Raw genomic sequence first — 15,031 nt, forward strand, 5'->3', positions numbered from 1 at the left:
TTACAACTGATAACGCTGATTCTAAGTTCCTTTAGATGTGCATGTTCTTGTTATTTAATAAATGATTATATTTGTCGATGCTCTAGTATACTTTCCAAACTGAACAAATGGAATGTGATGAAAAGAAAGTATATAGAACAGCATTTATATAATTAATAGAAAAAAAGTTTTATGGGAAATAAGACGTGAATTAGCAAAATGGGCTTTCATTACCAAAAAATATAAGTTGTATTGTATGGATGACATTCTTCGGTTAAGTATTGTGTTGACGAAAGACACAGTCAATCTTCATTCAAAATATTATATTATACAACAACCTAAGTCTATTTTTTATGGATTTGTACACAAAAATCAATGAAAAAGATTTCATATCTAATGTACATCATACATCTATCTACTTTAAAAAGCGTGAATGTGACAATATAAAATACATAAAAAAAAGTTTGAAAAATGTATTTACACAAGTCCAATTATAAACATTAGGTGTAAATCTAAAACTTTAACTTTGGATGAGCAGGACTTTAGCCGCTGCGAATGACAAAAATATTGGAATCATAGGAGTACAGGATAATGACGTCATGAAGTGATTCGTGTCGTGTCATGAGAAAACACGACACGGCCTGACAAAGTGCTATTATGGCAGATCTATACTTTAAAATGAAGAAAAACAAGATCTTATGTCGTTTGCCTTCGCCTAGCTGTGTCTTCTTATATATTATGTAAAACTCTAATAAAATCGAAATCAGATGGTTTGTACATTTTTTGTAACAAAACCTACGAGAATTTTCATAAAAATCGACCTATTGTCGGTCTCTTGAATTAATTTGAAAAAAAAAAGAAATATAATTAATAAGAAAATTTTTCAAAGCGTCATTTTAAATGAGTAGTATACCGACGCATTTATTGGTCAGAAGGTGTGTATACAACTGTCATCCTCATTGCATTACAGGAACCGACAAGTCAGCCCGAATCAATGGACAGACCTAAGTCTATAATGTCTTTTGGATCGAATATTCAACAAATATACGTCGGCTCATTACAATAGTCCCATCGTAGGTATTCGTAGGTGATGAAACACCAAAGATAGCCTCGTCCGATAGATCTACAATAATTATTTGCAGCTGATACAGATGTATCCGGGTAAAGTGAGTCGTTAGTTTCTGTATGGTGGTGTGGAATTTGGGAATCCCATCTCTGACATGTATATCCGTTTTTGGTGCTATCCAGACTTCCGGTGTAATTGTCTGGTGGCATACAGGCTAAAATAGAGGAACATAACAAACTTTTAATACAAATGTTCATCGTCGGATACCCACGGTTGATGGCATAACATTTGATTAATGTTATTGGTTCGGCCGTGGGTATCCTACGATGACAAATGTTATATTTCTAACAGAAGGCTAACTTTTTTACACCCGTCTACATCCGTCTGAATAACGGCGGGTCATCTTTAGGTTCCAAAGTTTGGTTAGCATTGTTTTGTTATCTACGCCATAAATGATTGAAATGATTTGTCGATGCTCTAGATACTTTTGCAAACGTGCAAACCAAATTTAGGGAATGTGAGATGAAAAGGTAAGATATTGAACAAGCATATTAATATAACTAATAGAAAAAAAAAGTTATATCGAGGAAACTACAATAACCATGATATGAGTAAAATGTGGCTTTTTATCGTTAAATATATAATACGTAGAAGCGGTTTTCCCAGTGTCCCACCTGTAAATTATTAAAAAATTTGTTTTAAATCTTGGCGCGTATGAAAGACCTCCTTTTTGCTATCGTAAATAGGATACTCGTGTGGAAGATGATTTAATGTAAACTGTACTTTTGCATTGATTAAAAGAAAGAATAATAGAGGAGTAACATAAGTATCTTCTAGTTTGAACGTACATCCGTCAGTCCTTCTTGGCTTACACTTCCTAATATTGATAATCTAGTGAGTGTATGATAACGGTAAATTTGATGCTTTTCATTCAGTAAGGATTTCCTGTAGCCTAAATCTGTTATTTGGCGAAAAAAGAATAATGGGAAGAGCAATGAAGTGGCAACATGGAGAACGCTTGTCTGTCAGTTAATTCGATCTTAAATTTCAGAGACAGTGATGTTACCTTAAAACTGCTGAAAAAGATTATCTTGGTTTAAATGATAACCATCAAGTGATAGTGAGGAAAGCGCAACAATAAAGTTGCTTCCTTAAATGTCAGAATATGACATAACGTGCAGATCCCAATTTTGACCTTAAAGGGAGACACATTTCTTAGTTTTGAATTCTTCATTCATTTTTCTGTAAATGCTCTCAAAATGAATATATTAGACGATCAAAGGAACTTTTCTCTTTTAAAGAATAAAAAAGTGGTTTCCTAACTTGACCTGCGTGGGTCAGGTTAGAGCGCTAGGATTTCACAATACATGTAGTTGTCACAGTGAACTCTGTAAACATTAAAGAACATGTCAAATGAATGACTTGTTTCAATTATACAATACCCATAATATCTGTTATTGTCATTTCAAGGGTTTGTTCAAGTCACTTGACTTGTTTTAAAACTATTCGGTGATTCCATTGGCGTCTAAATTTTGTTCAACATATATAGACATATTTACGCTTAAAACCCAAAATATATAGAATTTAAGCAGAAATTCATGCTGAAACTTTAAGAAATGCCATTTTAGAGTGATTTGAGTACTTAAGATCATTTTAATATTATTGTCATTATTTTGCCTGAATATCCCTTTAAAGAAGAGTTTGAATTCACTTGCACCATGAAGTCACTAATATACAAAGCACAATAGTCAACAACCTGACTAACAACGTCAATGCCGGTCATAGGTAAAAACATTTCACATTGATGTCTACTGCGCCAAGAGATAAAGCTGACCTTCACACTGTCTGGCTCATTTAATCAGCATCTACCTGACTTATTTTTTATCACCATAACATGAGTTAGATTAAGTCCGAATTAATTAAATCGTAAATCAAATAGCAGATCTTACCACAATGCGAATGTTCCCATGACTTTGACGACAAACATTTAAACGTGGCTGGAGTAGCGGTAAACCCGAAATTACAGTCAAGTGTAGCTGTATCTAGATATAGAGTTGATCCTGGTAGAGAAAGAGTCGCGACACCATTTGCAATACTTGGTAATGAACCGCAACCTGAAAAGGTGTGCAATCTAGAACATTTAAATAATCAGAGGTGAAACTTTATTAAATTTAACTTTCAAATGTTAAAAAAGTACCATTACATCAAAGTCATACAAAAGTCCCTAACCAGTGTTTATTGACAGTTTAACACCGGCTTTTTTCTTCTTTGTCTTTAGTGACAAAATCACGAGGAGTGTTAGAATTATAGTTCTAAACCAGCTCGCTTCTTTTTAATGAGATCCAACCAATGTGAAGTTTCCAACTGTGTTCATTACCCTTCCCCACTGACATAAGCCATATAATCACTTTTTTATGCTTTACAAATAATTGCAATATGTTATTAGTTAAAGGAAAACTAATATTACATAATTATTCAATATGTTGGAACAAAAAAAGACTATCATACTAATTATTGAACAATTCCCTGCTGACCATGTACCATCAGACTGACACGTGACATGTGATATGTTCGTCTCGTATCCTCCGTTACACATGACAGTAGCTAGTGCCATATATCTTGTATCAGACGAGTCCAGTAATTTTGCAAATCCATTTTCTGTCGTAGGTTGACCACAATCTGAAATACAAAGGAAGGTCACCATTGAAACGTCGTGAGACACGACAAAAATGCATCACAACCTGAAAAGGTGTGCAATCTAGAAATTTAAATCACCAGAGGTGAAACTTTATTGAATTTAACTTTCAAATGTTCAAAACGTATCATAATATCAAAAGTCATACTTAGATCTCTATTTGGAATACCGTTGTATTAACATGTTCAATTAATAATAGTATAAATGAAGGTATCTGAATCATATGTTTATTTTTTATCATATAAAGTGATGAAGCATATTACAGTGAAACGCTGGTTTGTGATATTTTCTTTTCATATAAGACGCTTATGTTACAAAGGGCAATATATCAAACATTAGTAACGAAAGAGTTATAGTTCTAAACCAGCTCGCTTCTTCTTAATGAGATCTATCAAATGTGAAGTTTCCAGCTGAGTTCATTACCCGCCCAACTGACATAAGCCATTTGAGCGCTTTACAAAAAATTGATGTATTTATAAGTTAAAGGACAACCGATATTACATAATTATTCAACATGTTGGAACAAACGAGACAGTCATACTCGTTTTTGAACAATTTCCTGCAGACCAAGTGCCATCAGACTGACACCTGACATGTGATATGTTCGTCTCGTATCCCTCGTTACACGTGACAGTAGCTAGTGCCATATATGTTGTATTAGACGAGTCCAGCAATGTTGCAATTCCATTTTCTGTCGTAGGTTGACCACAATCTGAATTACAAAGTAACAATGAAAAGGTCACCATTGAAAAGTCGTCCGATACGACAAAAACATAAATTCAACATGTTATGTTTTCGTTAACTTAGTACATGTACACAGACATCAGCTGTGAACAAATGTTAGCACACGCACAATATTAGAAGAACTTTGATAAAAATGATTAATGAGTGAAATGAAGTTATATATAGATGATATTTCAGTTCTGTCAATTTAATACTTGAAAATAAATGATAAGTAGTCCGGCAAGACACTCGTGAAAGAACCAAACAATGTTTCAGTGAGATGAAAACGGAGTTATACGGTCGTGCATATATATTTTAAGATGACATGATTTGACCTACAATCATTTCAAATCTGCTTTTCATTATATAATGATTTGTATAAATGTAAGCTCCATTTTGTTCTAACTTCAGGAAGGAAATGTAGACACCCATTTAATGATGACATTCTTTATGGCGAGTACTTGATATATTAGGTCGTACATGCAAAAACATAGAACGGAATATTTTTTGTTGTTTTTGTTGTTGCTTTTGTTTTGTTTGTTTTATTAATATATAATTTTTGCCTGTTTCTGTGTTTGGTTTCCTCTTGACGGAACGAAACTAAAATGCTTTTATCAATATATGTCTTGTTAAAATGTTCAAACAGGGTTGAACGTTTTCTACCTTTTGGGTCGCTCGTTTCTTTCTTCTCATTTACCAGTTAGTAAAATGGTGTAAAACATAGATGATTTTCAATTTTGATTATTGGCTGAATTTAGAAGTAAGAAGTTCGACAAGATACCTGTGAAAATACGAAAAAAAGTTTTATTGCAGTAAAAACGGAGTTACATGGTCGCTGCTGTTATTGTTGTTGTTTTGTTTGTTTTCTTAATGTATAATTTTTGTCTGTTTCTGTGTTTGGTTTGCTCTTGTTGGAACTAGAGTAGATGATTTTATCAATATATGTCTTGTTCACACAGGATAAACTATGAAAACATTGAACGTCATTTACCCTTTGGGACGCACGTCTTTTCTTCCCATTTACCTTCAACGTGACATTGGATAGTAGAGATATCTGCAAAGATAATTGCTTGTGAAATAATAACGAAACAATAATCAGAATTTATCCTGTAAAAAATACAATTAAAGATAAACTTTCAGAGCAACCAGTTTTCAAACACAAATGATAAAGTGAAACAATAGTATACTCGAACCCCATGATACCGGTGACTCCACGGTACCGGTATATTCACAAATCTCGCGATATTTTTGTCAACACCACCTACCGAGTGTTTATATTGACATTCTCCCAGTAATATTGGCTATTTCAAAGTTTTTAAACATTTTCAAGAGTTTCTGAAGGAAATATTTCACATATCCTACCTGATTTTTATTTTACTATCCTATTTTTCCATTGCATAAAATAGTCTCTCTACAAAACACATTTTTTTCCAAGAAAAAAAAATCACAGGTGCTGACGTCATTCAACCTCCATTAAATGTCACTTGACCTTTTGACATAATTTGGCGGGAGAAAATTAATTAATGGAAAGCCATTACTGCATATAAAATAGTTTATGAAAATTAAAAAGTCAGTTTCATTCAGTCTTTTAAGGGAGCCTGTGTAAAGTGCCATATCGATATTTTATCTTCATCATATAGAAATAAAATTGAATCAATGATACAAAAGGACCAGACAATCACAACAACACTAAAATTAAGTGAAGGGGTATTTTTGAATCCAGCCACATGGTATAATATACACCTGTAATTGGGAGGAAAAGGTTCTAAAACAGAGACCCCTTGGGAGTCATAAAAGATGAACAATAAATTATTGAAACACACGTTTTTATGTTGTTTTTAAGCGTTTTTTTTCAGATATGAATACAAGAATGCTAAAATGATATATTTGCTATTAAAACTGCAATGGCTTTCCATATAAATAACATTTTTACCAGTGCACCGGTAGCATGAAGTCTGTTTTGCATACGTCATACAAAATGGTCGACCATTGTTTACATTCGCAATGAGCGAGAATTTCAGAGTAACAGAACTCTGTAATGTAATTTTAAGAGGATTAAATGTTAATGAAGTTGTTTATTCCTTCTTTTTTTCAAGTCAGTAAATTTTTATATGAAAAACACCTTGTATAAAATATGTACACCGGTATCGTGGAGACCCGGGCTACATGAATGTCAATAATCTCTTCAGTTTCTCTGCCTTCTTTTTAAACTTTTTTTATAACTTAGTAGTCTATAATTTTACTATTTCGTGATATCAATAGTATTTTGTGCCTTTTAATTTTACTATTTCTTGACCCTACAACTTCAAGTTTTTAGCATTCTTAACTTTTACTGTTTCTTGGTATAACTACAGTAGCTTCTTTACTTTCTTCAATGCAACTTTTTTTGGGTATCACTTTGCATTTTAATTCAACTATTTATTGGCGTAAGTGTTCATGGTAACATTTTTTCTGTCTATTAGTATAAAGATATTTTGCATTCTTTACTGTATCTTTTTCTTGGTAGGACACGATGTTCTTATTTCTATAATTGCTAGATTATTGTTTCATTTGTTATATGCACGAACACATTCTAGACATCATGCAAAATATTCTTCTAGACTACCGTTGGTCATATTTGTCTCGATGATTTTTTCCTCATCAATCAATGAACACATATGTGTTCTAAAACATTTATCATATCTGTTATCATCTCTACATATGATATATAAGCAAACAGTTATTACTTAACTTCTTCAATTATATCACGTTCTGTCACAAATGGAAAATTTATTGTTCACCTTTTAATTGCTTACATGGATCTAAGCTCATCTGACATGGTTTTATGTTTTCGTAAAAATATATAAAAATATAAAGTATATCAGAATGTGTATCTCTTTTATAAATTGTCACAAGGGGACCGGATGTTTAATGGCGGTAAGACCGGGCTGGATATTTTTAACTTAATTCTGTTGACGAACCAGCAAACACTTACAGGGGTGATTAGATTGTTCCATAATTCATTCATGTCTTAGTCACTCTTTAATAAGTACAAAAATTGTACATGTATAATTATGTAAGTCATTGGATCTAAAGTTAATAATTTAGTAATTGCTAGTTCAATAATTCCATTATCAATTGATTCAACGTCACCACATTCTGTTGTCATGGAATATACAAAAAAATTAGAAATTAATTTGAAATCGTTTGATGAACCAAGTCGCATAATGTAAGGACTTTTTTTAAGTAATGTAGGTCACTTTTTAGTTGCTTACGAATTTTGGAAGGAAGACAATAACGAGATCCATCTAGCCGCATTATGTAATGGTGACATAAACTAGAATGATTATTCACAATATCCACCGCATTGAGTAAGGAAAACATAAAAACAAGAAAAATATGCCATGTGATCATCCCAGTAAGGAAACATAAAAACAAAACAAAAATAATTAGATCTACTAAACCGTACTATGTAAATAAGGAAAGTCACAAGACCCAAACACAGAATTCAGTAAGGAGACCTATAAAACCTAAAAGAAAAATCACAAGCTCCACTAAAGGATAAATACCGTAAGAAAAAAAGATTGAAATATTATTCACAAGATACACCGATGTACTCGTGGAAAACATGCAAGAAAAACAGATAGATTATAAGATCATTCATTCGTTTTAACCCATTACTGCATGAGCATTTTGTGAAAAATGGCTATTTTTATTGAAAATTCTCCCGTTACAAGTTCACATAAAACTATAAGAACGGCTTCAATACTTATCAAACGTGGCACAAATATTGACTTTGTAACAACGTGCTCATTCTTAAATTTCCTGTTACCATGGCAACGAGCAGACATCTCAAAATTGCCAAAAAGTACTATTTTGCGTTGATTTTTTCCATCAAAATTGATTTTAAAGTGCTGTAACTTCTCAATTGATTGAGATAGAGTCAAAGGCTTTCCAACTTCGATTACACGTTACCTTTTGATCGATCTGGGGTCATTTTTAGCCTCTCACAAGTCTAAACTTATCTTGGCGATAAAGGTGACTGGCGCCCATCCCCCTTCTCGCAACCCCCTGATGTGTCTTTTGGATAGGGGGCGCGCCGAAAAAGTGTTCACTTTTTTAAACAACATTTCTCAAATAAAAACAAATGTTGAGGCCTAAATAAGGAATTTTTCACCATTTGAGACAACAAAAAAATGGGGTTGAAAAAAGGCGTTAAAAAGCGTGTATATCGTGTAATGGGTTAACAGAAAATGATGAAAATATCTGAATTTACCCAAAATCGCGTTTTTCCATGTTTAAACATGTCCTAACATATAAGTTTTAAGAAAATATTTTTTTTTTCATTAAGAAACGGAAACAATTGTGGTAAATCACAATATCCAACCAGCCGTATATGTGAAACATAAAAACGAGAACAACATAAATTGCAATTTTTACTGATATACAATCTGTAAGAGAAATATTTACCACAAGATGATCGAATCTAGTAAACCATTTAAATTCACTATTATATGAAATACGTTATTAAACAATAGGAATTGCTTACATTTTATACAATGAATTCGATGCGTTCAAAAACAATGATTCAAAAAGTATTCAGGTTGCTTCAAACATCAAGGGTAGAGCGAAAAGTAAAAGGAATCTGCCGCCCATTGGCTTCAAGATTGAAATAAATATAAAAAATAAACCATTATAACTTGAATATTTATTTACGTACCAATGTTTATACATCGTGGTGGGTTTGATGGCAGACAACGCTGTTTCGGACTACAAGGCCGGGATCCACATGTACCTGCAATTCCCTGGAAAAACAGATATGATAATTCGTTTTCAACACTTTTGCTTATAATTTGATTACATACGTCTGTTTCTGTTTCATATTCACATTTCATATTATTCATTTTAATTTGTTAAGGTCGTCAGTTCAAACAAATAATGGTAGCGAAATTTCAGACCCTGATGTGCTTATTTGCAAAAACCGAAAGTAGTCCAAACTCCTCGAAGCGGTTACTTCCCTTTATATGTACACTTACACCGAACAATTAAGGAGATATCACTGTGTAAAGATTGTCAAATTACAGGCGCATTCATTTTCAAGCTATCTTGGGGAAAAAAGTTCCTGATTAGTCGAAGTTTTGATATATTGTGTTATTCTTTATATACAAACATGCTTATATTAAGTTCCATGATTATTTACATCAGTGTTTTTTTATAAATTGTTTCAGCCAAATAAATATTGAATTGAATATCAGTGATGCATTTAGTCTTACAGCCAATTTACTATAGTTATAACTGGTGGCACTTTACAAAAACAAATTGGTTTATTGGTATCTCAATTTTCACGCACCTTTCTGAAATTCTGGGACCAACCACATTCAGTGCCTTCTGTGCTTTGATTTATATTTTTTTTTTCATTTATTAATTTTGTTTTTAACAACTAGAAGAACATTTAGTATCATACTTTCCAAACCATTTCATTCTCTCAAAATGTAATGTAGTTTTCGCAAAACGACAGAATTCGCTTTAGTGAGAATTCATTAGAAAGTTTGTACAATTAATTTTAATAGAGTTCTTCAACCTCCAACGTTTCGAAGGGTTAAACCCCTCTTTAGCAAGAAGTTTGCTGTTTATTTTTTCCTTTTTTCCTGTATTGGTTTGTAGATAACAGTGTAAGAAAATGACGATTGGTATGTTATTTAGAAAATTAACAGTATATATAATCAGTTCAATGAAAACAAACGCTTTTCATTAGCTTTTGACGTTTTGCTGTATTTAGAAATCATAACAATAAGAAAAAAAATAGAAAAATTAACAACAAACTCGTTCATAAAGAGGGGTTTAACCCATTGAAACTTTGTGAAATAGATAGTTATTTATTGTTTCAAGAGTGGATGGCCAAGCATGATTAAATATTCGCAACCTTCTGATTTTATATCATTTAACTGACTCCTTTTGAAAATATCTTGGCAATTATAACATTCCATTTGAGCCGCGTCACGACAAAACCAACATAATGGGTTTGCGACCAGCATGGATCTAGACCAGCCTGCGCATCCGCACAGTCTGATCAGGATCCATGCTGTTCGCTTACAAACCCTATAGCAAGTTGAGAAACTGATAGCGAACAGCATGGATCCTGATCAGACTGCACTGCAAGGATGCACAGGCTGGTCTGGATCCATGCTGGTCGCAAACCCTGTTATGTTGTTTTTGTCGTGACGCGGCTCATTTATGTTTTCATCATTTAAAACAATTTTTATAATGTATTTAATGTTTGTTGAAATATTTAAAGGAGCATTCAGAAACGAATATTTTGTTGTTTTTTTTTCTTTAAAAATGGCAAACATGAACTGTGTAGCGTATAAATAATGGTGTTAGAGCATGTTAGAAGAAGTAGCACTAAACGTAAAACAATTTGTCATAAAATTAGTAAAATGTAAACAAATGTATTTTGACTTCCATATAAAATTCCAAATAACTATAACTGTACTGATTGTCAAACGCAAAATTGAAAAAAAAGATAGTTCAGGTAATTGCATAATGAATAATAAGAAACGTACAGCCAAAACAAAAAGCTTTTAAGAAATAAAAAATAAAAGCATTTCAGAAGCATAACGGGCCTTTAAAATATGTAAAACAAATGATATTTTAAAGAAGTAACGTATTCTATGTACGTGAATAAAAAAATGTTCTGTACATGACTAATAAGGCTATCATGAATAAAACTAAATGCTACACTTTACGTTCTTTAAATATATCATTTTTAAAATCTATCATATTATATTGCTACTGGTTTAATATATAGATGATATTAGTTTGTTTGTGTGTAAGATGAAATTTTATTTCATCGTGTGGGCTTTAAAAATTGTATTCTCACGAGTAGCGTAGCCACGAATAAGAATACTGTTTTTAAAGTTCACGAGCTGAAATAAAAATACATCTTACACAACAAACAAACAAATTGTCTTTTTATTTTATGCTTAAAATCAAGTTAAAACGAAATTTCCATAATATTAACTTTAATATTTAAATCTGTTTACCCCATTGAGTCGGAATTAGTCGGAATTTCTCACAAAATACAAGAAGTCTTAAGCTGAAAATAAGTTCGACAATCAACGTTAAATGACGGTGATATTATTCATTTTATTAACATAATATGAATGATCGCTTGTTTTAATAATAAAAACAAACAATTCTTGTAGGAGAAAAAGTCCAACCATCCATCCATATTTCTGTTACTTACTACGAATTTATATTAGACCTGGCTTTGTTAAATGTAAGCGGCAGCCATTTTTTAAAGTTGTGTATTTCACGGGAGGAAAATAATTGTGTTTGATTCAGAGGAATATCAATTGGATTTGTTAGTTAAACACCTTTTTAAAAGAAAGGAAACTTATTTGAGGATCGTAACAAACAAAAAATAAGCTTGGACAGATGTGAAAACATTAAAAAGCAACTAGGAAAATGGAAAACTTGGAAGCTGGCTCAGGAACGCTGGGTTATTTACTTATTCTTCGGGCTGCTGGTTGTCATTGCTTTTCAATTTTTCATAAAGCATACGGCAGTTATTGCTCGTAGGATACTTTAATGTGCCCAAATGTCACCAAGAGTAGTTTTGCATGTGGAAGGGATGTATTTTTCAGACTGTAAAAATGAAACAAAAAAAATCAGACGAAATTTGGTGATTGGAATTTGAATAAATAGAAGTAAGTTTTCTTCTTTTTATTACTTTTGACATTTAAGTCATTTATCAATTTCAGCTTTGCTTTTTCTTTAAACAGCCTGACATTGCCAGAATTGTCATCAAAAATAAAATTGAGGTACCACATGGGCAAAATCATAAAAAGTAGTTTCGTCATTGAAAAGTGTGAAATTATATTTTGATCATTTTCGCTGTGAAATTATCAAAAAAAAATCACCGATAAATCAGTAATCCACTAAAACATAAAATAAACAATTGTCTTTTTAAATTTCTTGATAGTTAGGTTTGAGCCAAATACATTTTACGATTAGAATTTTGGGTATAGCTGGTGACAATAGTTTTAAAAAGTAAACGTCCCGCTCTTTTCTTGAAATATTTCTACTTACTTCTTTTTCTTTTTTATGTTAATCAGTTCTTTCTTTATAGTTTTCTGTTCTTTATTTTTTAGTTTATTTGTTTGTGGGTTGTTTGTTGCTGCTGCTGCTGCTGTTGTTGTTGTTGTTAGAATAATACATTTTGGAATTAATAAAAAATAAATCTTTAACCAAATTGTTGATGGTAGTTAACCAAAGTGGTGATGGTAGTTAACCAAAGTGGTGATGATAGTTAACCAAAGTGGTGATGGTAGTTAACCAAAGTGGTGATGGTAGTTAACCAAAGTGGTGATGGTAGAAAAACGTAACTTTACGACGGGAGTAATTCATTATATTTCGCCCTTTTGTCATTGCGAGTGAACTATTCCTACTTTTTTATGTCCTTTTTATTTCTTTAATTTATTTTCCCTTTGTTAATCAGTTTTGTTTGTTTTCTTCACGTGTTGTTTATTTTTGTCATTTTTTAATATGTATGTTGTTTGGGGTTTTTTATTTGTAATTAGCACAATACATTTTGGAATTAGTATAAGTTTTTTTTATTTATTGTTTATATATCTAGTTTGTTTTGGGTTTTTCGCTTTTATGGGTTAGTATTTTGAGATAAAGTGATACCAAAACTGGTAGTATCTGTGTATCGTATAAGACGGAATTTCCTTCTATCTTCTATACTTTTCTTTTTTCTAGTTGTTTGTTTGTATATTTGTTTGTTTCTTTCTTTGTGAAAATTTATTTGCTTTTTTTATGCTGTTTGTTCTTGCTTTGTTTAATCATTTAAATTTTCTTCGAAAAAAGAAATTGAAATAATTTTGATATTTCACTATTATCTAGAAATAAAGCAATGACAACAAACCTGTGGCAACTCGGAGATATCGGAATAGATTGCGTGTATTCTGGTTTCAAACTCTGCCGTTTGTACATCCGTGCTGTCAGCATCATTCAGTTTGCAAGCGTTCGTCCGTCTGTCATAATCAAAAGATTTACAAGCCGCCAGGTAGAAACAAAATCTTGCACAATTATGGTGGTCAGTTGTTGTCTCGTAAATCACGTGCCCTTTCAGACGAATATTCAGGTGTTCTCGTTTTGACTGAAGCGGAATACACGTTTCAGTATATTCGCTTGCGATCTCCCTCAAATTAAAAATTAACAATATGGTTAAGAAAACAACGTTTTCTCTTAGTTTGTTGTATTTCATTTTCATTTTTATTTCTTTTTATCACTGAAATTCCTTTCAATCAATTTCTTACTTATTTTTACCAGATATTTTGAATAAGTTCATCTGAGCTTCATTCCCATTACATAACCAGACCCTTAATGCGCGACTTATCAAGTTTGCTAGTTGTTATGCCACACTTCACCACCTCATTAACATTTAATGAACATGCCGCCTAATAATATATCATCTTTAATTTCATTTCTATAAAAGATAACTTGAAGCATAACTCAGTAAATATCGGAAATACGTGTATAAACTTGAAACTTTATTGGTGGATAGATTTCATTGAAACGCGATGTACTGCAAACAAATAACAATTCTTTAAGTTTTTGCACATCGTTATTTTTTATGCTTAGATACCCATTATACCCCCAAAATGCTTTTATTTTGTTTCCCAAAACTTTTTTTTTATATTTGGCAACTCATGTTACGAATGCGATGCGTAAATTTTGTCGTGATATCACATTAGAAAATTGTTTTTTTTAAATTGATTTTAAATGTACCCTGTATATTATATATTTTTTATAAGAATAATATGTCATTAACGTGGGATAACCCATCTTGAGCTTTGATCTTCTTTTTTTATATCATATGAATACAATGGAAGACAATCTGGCATTTTAAAGTTATATAACTTACACTTTGCTTGCAAACATCATACATGCATTTACTTTAACGCTGCAACAAATTTCCACATTGATAATGTCTGTATCTGTACATACATAAGCAAGGCATTAAAGAAATAAGATGAATAAGACTGTTGTATTTTTTTGACACAAAATTCATTTCTCTCTCCATCCCCTTCCTCCCCCGTTTACACTCATTTCAGGAGAAAATACAGATATCACCATAAATTTCTTAATAAAACCATAGTCGAACCTGGTGAATTGAGAAAAAATAAAACATTTAAAAATTGCCTCTTGTTGCTTGGTTTGAAACCACGTCCAGCTTTATCTGTGTTTCCTCACAAATAAAACCATCATCTCTCAACAGGAACCATTTCTTCTTAAAAGAAATGTCAATAAATTAACCCCAATCACATCATTGCGTTTAACAACAACCTGTACATCGATACGGTGCATCCATAAGACAAATTGAAGTCTTACAAATTATCATTCTGCGGAAACGAACGTCTGCGACATAGGGTTGAACAACGCGATACTAGTATTATACTACGTCACAAAAATATGTTCATAAAATCGGGTATAAAGACAATGCATGTTTGTTGCAAAAGACAAAGTGGACTTCTCGCAAAATTAGAAGAAGAAAAATAAAATAAACGCCACTTGTATTGTTG

The 15,031-nt window shown here is 32.0% G+C and overlaps 1 protein-coding gene across 1 annotated transcript in view; it reads right to left on the minus strand.

Moving 5' to 3' along the window:
* Positions 1–254: 254 nt before the first annotated feature.
* The window catches only part of LOC132755845 (uncharacterized), a 36,419-nt gene continuing 21,642 nt past the window's right edge, over positions 255–15,031 (minus strand). The window contains exons 2-7 of the mRNA XM_060746775.1: positions 9,163–9,247; positions 5,455–5,517; positions 4,282–4,452; positions 3,554–3,724; positions 2,995–3,159; positions 255–1,259 (exon numbers count right to left, since the gene is read on the minus strand). Of these exons, the coding sequence (XP_060602758.1) occupies positions 1,015–1,259; positions 2,995–3,159; positions 3,554–3,724; positions 4,282–4,452; positions 5,455–5,517; positions 9,163–9,247 (900 nt within the window). The 3' untranslated portion in view covers positions 255–1,014. The remainder of the gene's footprint in view (positions 1,260–2,994; positions 3,160–3,553; positions 3,725–4,281; positions 4,453–5,454; positions 5,518–9,162; positions 9,248–15,031) is intronic.

The sequence above is a fragment of the Ruditapes philippinarum genome, unplaced genomic scaffold (genome assembly GCF_026571515.1).
Source record: "Ruditapes philippinarum isolate M1 unplaced genomic scaffold, ASM2657151v2 ctg608_1_1_1_1, whole genome shotgun sequence".
Lineage (NCBI taxonomy): Eukaryota > Metazoa > Mollusca > Bivalvia > Venerida > Veneridae > Ruditapes > Ruditapes philippinarum.